The following is a 7,456-nucleotide window of genomic DNA, read 5'->3' as shown; positions in this document are numbered from 1 at the left end:
TTTCCAGATTAATTAAACCTTTTCCTTTAGCCTTTCTTGCTCTTATTGGGATAGGGACAAGATGTAGATCAACAGGGAGAAGAGAAGAAAAAGAGCAAAGGGAGAAAGGGAAAAGGGATAGGGAGAGGAGGGAGAGAGAGAGAGGAGAGAGAGGAGAGGGAGAGCAACCTGCCAACAGAAGGGGTCAGCGTTAGACTCAAACCCATAGGCGACTGCCAGCAAGGACTCCTAGTCCTGGCACATGGGCTGCCCAACTCCAGGAGGTGAGGCACCAGGACCAGTAGACCCTAAAGTTCATGGTAAATGAGTGGTCCAAATCAATTATCTTGGGTTTTTTTTTTTTTTTTTTTTTTTTTTTTTTTTTTTTTTTTTTTTTTTTTTTTTTTTTTTTTTTTTTTTTTTGTTTTTTTATCATGCTCAACTGCCAGGCTGAATTGGATTTATGGTTTGTGGCAGCCAGGTCTCTGGGCTGAACATAGTTTCAGAGGGGAAGGAAAGCATGCAGAATTGTTTACCCTCAAGAGTGAATTTTGGAGGCCTCTAACTTTTTAACTTAAAACAATGGGCTCGGGATCTTGCAATATTTTTTGTTTGCAGGGGTGGGGAAGAATTATAGTGGATTTAATCCGACAGTATAGGCCATATAATGCCAAGTTGTATGGCCTACCATTTTCCTTTGAAGGGTAACTAAAATAAGCTCAGACGGTTTCCTTTGATTTTAAAAACAATATCATACTTTATTTGTTAGGAACTTTCTTGCAAATTTGCAAGATGGAAAGCAAAATTCAGGACGCCACCGGTCTGTTTTGCGTTTATCAGCAGCATGTTACAGGAACTGCAGCAAGTCCGGATCGTACATCGGGGTCTCCGGGTGAGAATCAGGGCTGCATGCAAAACACTAGCCAGGCCTCGGGTGTTGGTTTGTCCTCCGGGCCGCCACTTACACCGCCGCTCCAGAGCACGGGCGGCCCAGCCCGGATCACCGAGTTTAGGGCCAGATCTGCTGCTTCTGGACTCACACCAGCCAGAAGATACTGAGAGCTTCGGCGCCCCGCCAGGCGACTTTACAGTCTGAGTTTGCCGTTTTTGCCCTCGGAGCCCAAAATGCAGACGGACTTTTGTTGGGCGGTTGGTCTTTCGGAGGGGCACGTTTAGGAGAAAAAGGAAGCATTGTTGAATTGATCTGAAATTCCTCCACAAACTCCACAAGCTGCCTTCATGTTTGATGGGGGAGTGTAAACGACAACCTCTCACTAGGAGGGAAAATATCCCTCCATTCTGATTTGTTTATTGCGGTATTATTTTGAAAGTTGCACCGGGTCTCTTGATCCAATGCGAGCATGTTGGTCTCTGTGGGATTTGTCTTCGTATTGCCTGTATGGCACCCCAGAATGTAAGTCCGGTCTTGTCCGGTCTCCACATTCATCCAGAAAGCTGCACGGACGGCCTGTTGTGCCATGGGGGCCCCACCTGGATGTGGTCTTTGTACCGCCACATTTAGAAATGTTCTTCAGGGCTCCGCAGCTCGCAGTTAACCGCACTCTTCGCGTCATAGCCGCAGCTTGATCAGACTGTGATCCTCAACAAACCGGTAATAAATGTTGGACTCTTTAAAGGTCTGCGGCTTCCACTTCTCCGGTCTCATAAACCCGGTCAGAAACGTCGATCCTCCACCTGGTTTCCGCACCCTTTAGGCGATTCCCTCTCTGGGGTCAGGCACTCCGGACCAGGGTCAGGTCGTGGTGTCAGCTCGGTACAGCTTCTTTCCTCTGTTAGCGATGTAAACCGTGGTTGTTTGGACACAGCGGAAATTGGCGGATGTTCTCCGTTAAATCAAATCCTCGCCCTCTTCCAGCACCGAGCCGCAGTTCTCCAGATAAATTGAACAACAACCAGGGCAGCAGGATCATCTTCTAGCGGGTGGCAGCAAAACGCTCACACATCGACGGTCTTCATGGCACTCTGCTCCTCCACATTTGCACTGGGAGTCGGTGCGTTAAAAGCGCCAGGTTTTGCGCTCTGGTTGAAAGGAGGGAGTGGCTGGAAGGGGTGGGGAACGGGAGCCTTAAAGCGAAAAATCTAACAGACGCCGCTTTTCATTCGTTCTCACATGTGTTTCCGCACTTTAAGCCATGGTTTAAAACAAAGTCTATACAGTTTTTAGGCAATAACCACAGAACCTGCATGCAGTGCCTGGTTGTGTGGGTGCTGGCTCCTGAACAGAAACATCCAGGAGCGATGACAGGTCTGTCTCCCTACTCTCCCTCACAAATTGGACATTGGACCGTACCATGGGTGTGAAGTGGGGTTGATATTGATGATCTTCTACACGAGATAGTAATGCGGCTTTCAGTTACTTCGTTTGTATCTTCGTGGTGAAAGCACGAGGGAATTCCACTGACCCTCCACACCAACATTATCAGGGTTGGAGCAGCATTTCCAACTGATCATGCTCGTTGTACATGTTCAAACTACGCAGTACAGAGGCTAAAGATGAGTTATCCAGTGACTCCTGGGAGACATCTTAGGCTGTTCAGCTTTTGAGAAGGTTCTTCTTAGGTTGTCATTTGCGAAAACAACACCACTACATCAGCTCACTCTCCCAGCTAGAAAAGACTATACTATATTAATCCCCTAAGGAAATTGTTCTTTCACCTGGCCACAGGAGGCTGAAACTTGCCACCTCTCGCAGCTACAAGTCCACAATTCCATATTTGGTGTTTGGTGTGGGGTCTTGAACCGGGGCAACCCTCGGCTAGCTCAAGCCAAGTCCCCACACACTGAGGCGTACTTGGCCGCCAAAACTAATGAAAGGCACACTATCTGACTGACAAGCCATAGATGGACAGTTGTACTGGAGACATCGCAAGCTCAACAAACAGTCAGCAAAGCAAACTGGGTAATGCTTTAAGGCCCTAAACAGATGACCCATCCGTGTTTTGCATATTTCTTAACCCCGTCCATCTTTCAAACACTTCCAGCTGGGCTCAGCTCCATGTAAGTAAAGAGTGCAAGGTTATGGACCCACCAAACTAACATTTCAACCAGTAGTTGAAACAGGGGTAAGCGTAAACACAGGTGTTACCTGATACTAATTTAAAGGTGTCTGTTGGCCATTTCAGGTCAAAAAACAGAGTCAGATGCTGCTGCTTGGTCCATGGTTGGGCGTCCACTGGAAAACGGGCTCTGCTACACTAAGATTGGAACAGAACCTGTAATTAGTATGTCATTGGGCAGAACCTTTGGAGGTGTACCCGCCTTTGAGCGTGAGTATATAACCTCGTTAGGAGTACGCGCATAAGACAAAGATTGCAGCAAATTCAAATCAAACAGACCACACAAATAAAAATGGCCACCACAAACCATACGGACCATCTAAAGGTAGTCAACTCCCAGGCACCGCCAACACACCCAGTGACGTTGGAGGCCACAGGCAGCCTCCAGCACTGGAAGACAGAGAGAAGGGAGATTAAAAACCCTGAACGTATCACAAAATCAATTCTACACACAAACAGATAACCAACATAAACATGGAGCTAGATGATTATATTAATACTTGAATAAATTGCCAGTCAGTGTGCTGGCTGACGCTGTGTAAAGAAAACAGAGCACCTCTCCACTTTTCTGTGAGCCTAAAGACTGGAAAGTAAAGCCGTAAATTGAAAACATTGATCTCTGGCACCTTGGCTGAAGTCATTTCTTTTTCAGCTTTTCTACGTACGCAGTAAAAGTTATGCAGGACCCACGCCAGTGTTATTATTAAAATACATCAGAGTTGCTTGCCCACCCCTAAACCTAAAACATCACAGCATTACTACTGAATGGTACTAAACAGCCGTTACTGACAACATGATTGTCTTACCAGAGGCACAGTTGAATTAGGTCTCAGCCACAAAGCACCAAAGTGGCTGGGAGCCTACGTATACCGTGAGTTTTGGCTACAGTCCCCTGAATGCGATCCCGGTGTTCCTGCTGCCTGACAGCCTATTCGCTAATTTCTATCTCAAAGAGCACTCCATCGCATTGGCCCCTGGAACAACTTCTACATAAACCCAGCCACCATATGTGGTTTTAACACACCTCTTCCTCAGAGAGTGACAACCTACATTAAGTAATTTGGTGATATTAAGTAATAAATAAAGTCATCACCAGCCTCTTCTGTTCCGGGTGGTGGGGCGAAACGGCAGTATTTGTAGAGGGAAAATCATTTCTTTCTCCAGTCATTGGACAAAAGGTAAAGGAACAAGAAGCTGAAACTGGAACAAAAAATAAAACTACTCAAATGAATTTGGAAGAATATACATTTTGTCATTTAAAATAAATTTGGGATGAACGATAAAAACGATGAGACTTCTGAATTACAGGAATCTTAACAACAAGTTTGGTGAAGAGTTCTAATATCGAAACACGGACACATGTGAGGAGATATGAAGCTATTCATCAGCCATACACACTGTGCTGGATGAAGCGAAGCGGTGCGACTTATGGTAGGCTTATGGTGAAAGGCTCTTCTCTCCTGCTAAGGGGTCCCGTGGCTGTTCCCAGAATATTCTGCCAAATGGGGTGTGTGAGATACTGGCAACAGCCACTCAGTCTCGGCCTGCAGGGCTCTTTGGCTAGCGTGGCTTCAGCCTAAATTCAGCCAGTGGCTTTTCGATGTATATAACCGGGCTGCAGTTTTCACCACGTTCGGTCTTTGGGCCAGAGCTGGCCTGCTGCTGCTCATTAGAAAAGGATCCAAACGCTGTGTTGGACACTTTCACTCAGTTAGAAAAAAAGGACCTTTTATTACAAAACGTAAATTTCACTCGATATACATCTGGACCATAAAAATCTAGATACTTTATATCAATTGTCCCTCACACCCGGGATAAATAGGAAAGACTTACATTGGCCCTAATGCTACATTTCTCAAGCTCTGTAGGGTGAACATTGAAGCCAACAGCCAAGCAGCCTGTTAGCTTAGCTTGAGCATAAAGAATTTGGAAACAGACACAGATAACCTTGGTTGCTGCTGGTAACAAAAACTCCACTTACCAACGCGCTCTAACGGCTGCAACTGGCAGAAACACACGTGCTACTTCTATGTTCATTATACAACAATGAAATGAACAAACACACAGGAAGTCGTAGGGTTAACAGCTAACAGAGGAGGCGGACCAATAAAAAGTATAATGGAACATAACAAACAGTAAGTCGTAATAAGATACAATAACTGAGGACAACGTTAAGAGATACTTGCAGCGATACTGTACAATTCTCAGAACTAAACACTGCGCAGAAGGTCGCTCTATACACTCACTGCTGATGCTTAAGATTTTTTACATAATTATTTGAGGACCAAACGAGGAGAACTTTTACTCCAGGCTGGCGAGGGGTGAACAAGTTGGGTCTCAGTGCAGGCAAAATGAACCCTGAGGGCCATTATGTCCATCTGGATAAAGGAGTTGGCCAAAGTTTTCCAGGCTGTTGACCTAAATGGTCAGATCTTGTCATCTCAGCAGGTGAGCCTCTTTTGCCATCGACAGATTAATCACCAACACTGAGAAAGACAAACAGTTATTTAGTTTTAACTGAACAGGAAGGACAAACAGAACTCAGATCCATAAATTGTTCATTCCAAAAAGTCAAAATCGCATTCTAGTTCAGTTTCACACAAACAGTCTTTGATTGGGCATTTGGGCATGCCAAAGAATACAGATTCACGGGGGTGTATATATCAGAGAGCCGGACAACAGCTGACTGGACTAAATCCCAGTCCAACTTAGTGGTACTTACCAGACAGCGACTGACACAGGGTATCAGCCAGAATGCGCAGTATCAGAAAGATCTTGATGCTAATAAAGATGGAGGCCCTAGCTCACCGTCTTGTCGACCATATTTTATCTGGAAAACAAATGACAACAGCTGCTATTAAAACATGCAATTTTACACAATCTCCACCAGAGACGGCGTCAAATAGATTATTTCTGGAGGGCTTTTTTTGCGGTGTTATGACCCACCTTTATCCTGCTACAATCTCAACAAAAACTAAGTTGGTACTTGTGGTGCCTATTTGTATTGTGTAGATGGCTGAAGGATAAATAAAAGATTTATCTGTTAAGCTTGCTGAAACCAGCGTCAGGGTGTCCTTGAATCTCACATATAAAGAAGGCTCAGTCTCGTTACGGGTTTCTTTGGGCTTCCATTGAGTGGGCAGGGGGGAATTGTTCACCTCCCTGAACGCCCCACACTGACAACTCTCCCCACTGTCATCTGCAGTGTTGGTGGGGTCTGCCTTTTTCTGCATCATAAACAGAAGACACATACTGATGTTTGTATGTATTCATGTCCATTTTTTGTGTATCTGCTGCATAAAAGAATATACGATTACCCGTCTATGGGTGATGCGTACGTCGTCTCCGTCCTTGCTAATGTGCAAAGGGTGTGGAAACTCAGGGTTCTGGGGTAGTAGGTCATTGCTTGGCTGGAGCCAGTCCCGAACGTTTCATTGGGCTACTTTTCAGGAAAACACAGCTGCTTTTAAAATTCCTCGATAATTTCCAGCTGCCGGCGTGTGCTCATAGGATCAGGATTTCTGCAATAAATAAAAGTCGGACAGGGGTGATTTCAGTTGGCTAAACACTCACAGGAAACAACAAGTGTTGTCAGAGAGGTCAGCTGGAGTGGCTGACAGCAATCACTCATCAAGAACACTTCTTACATTGCCAGTCGCGTGGATTGGTTAGGGACAACTTGTTTTTCAACTTGTTACTGTTGGTAACAACTGTGTTGACTGTTGCTTGCTGTTTGGTGCGGGCAAACAGCTTCTTTATTAAAAACAGGCGTTTTCTTGTAGCCTTGCCACTCCGTAACACGATACACCAGCCCCTTTTTCTCGTCGCATTTCTGGACAAATTAGCTGGGCCCTCAAGGAGTGTTTGCCTGTTAGGGGGTTATAAACCACACTTGCTGTTACCACCAGCTAACCATTGGGAGTGACATAAACAGAAACAGATCAAGGATATATAAAGTGAAAAACAACAAATATTGTTACATATAGTTGCTTTTTACGGGTGCATTTACTGTGTCATAATTCAATTAAAATCACATGTTAAAAGGATAATTGTTTAGACTTTTGTTTTTAATAACTGAATGAATTGTTTTTTATTGTGACATGAATTGTGCTTGCTGTCTGCTCATTGGTCCTTCAATAAACTCTGCCAGTGGACGATAAGTCTGGTCAGTACCCGATCCGTACCTCCTGCCCAATTGGCAAAAGGAAACAAGATGGTTCACTCACTATCTAGTTAAATTTCACAATGAAAAACAATTAGTTCAGTTCTTTAAAACAAAAATCTAAATCACTGTTATTAACTTTGTTCTTTATTTAATTATGACACAGTTAATACATAGAAAGGATATGTATTGTTTTTCACTTTACTTTCTTTCCATTTAGGCATTTCAAAACTTCCAA

General features: G+C 44.4%; 1 protein-coding gene across 1 annotated transcript in view; it reads right to left on the bottom strand.

Annotated features, from left to right (window-relative positions):
• Nucleotides 1-1,935: 1,935 nt before the first annotated feature.
• Nucleotides 1,936-7,456, bottom strand: part of LOC118342480 (plexin-C1-like) — a 35,504-nt gene continuing 29,983 nt past the window's right edge. The window contains exons 15-17 of the mRNA XM_035681037.1: nucleotides 6,374-6,410; nucleotides 6,143-6,283; nucleotides 1,936-2,040 (exon numbers count right to left, since the gene is read on the bottom strand). Of these exons, the coding sequence (XP_035536930.1) occupies nucleotides 1,936-2,040; nucleotides 6,143-6,283; nucleotides 6,374-6,410 (283 nt within the window). The remainder of the gene's footprint in view (nucleotides 2,041-6,142; nucleotides 6,284-6,373; nucleotides 6,411-7,456) is intronic.

The sequence above is a fragment of the Morone saxatilis genome, unplaced genomic scaffold (genome assembly GCF_004916995.1).
Source record: "Morone saxatilis isolate NCDOM2014 unplaced genomic scaffold, NCSU_SB_2.0 Contig10, whole genome shotgun sequence".
Lineage (NCBI taxonomy): Eukaryota > Metazoa > Chordata > Actinopteri > Moronidae > Morone > Morone saxatilis.
Note: the sequence above shows the minus strand (reverse complement) of the source record. Positions and strands in the feature narration are given on the sequence as shown.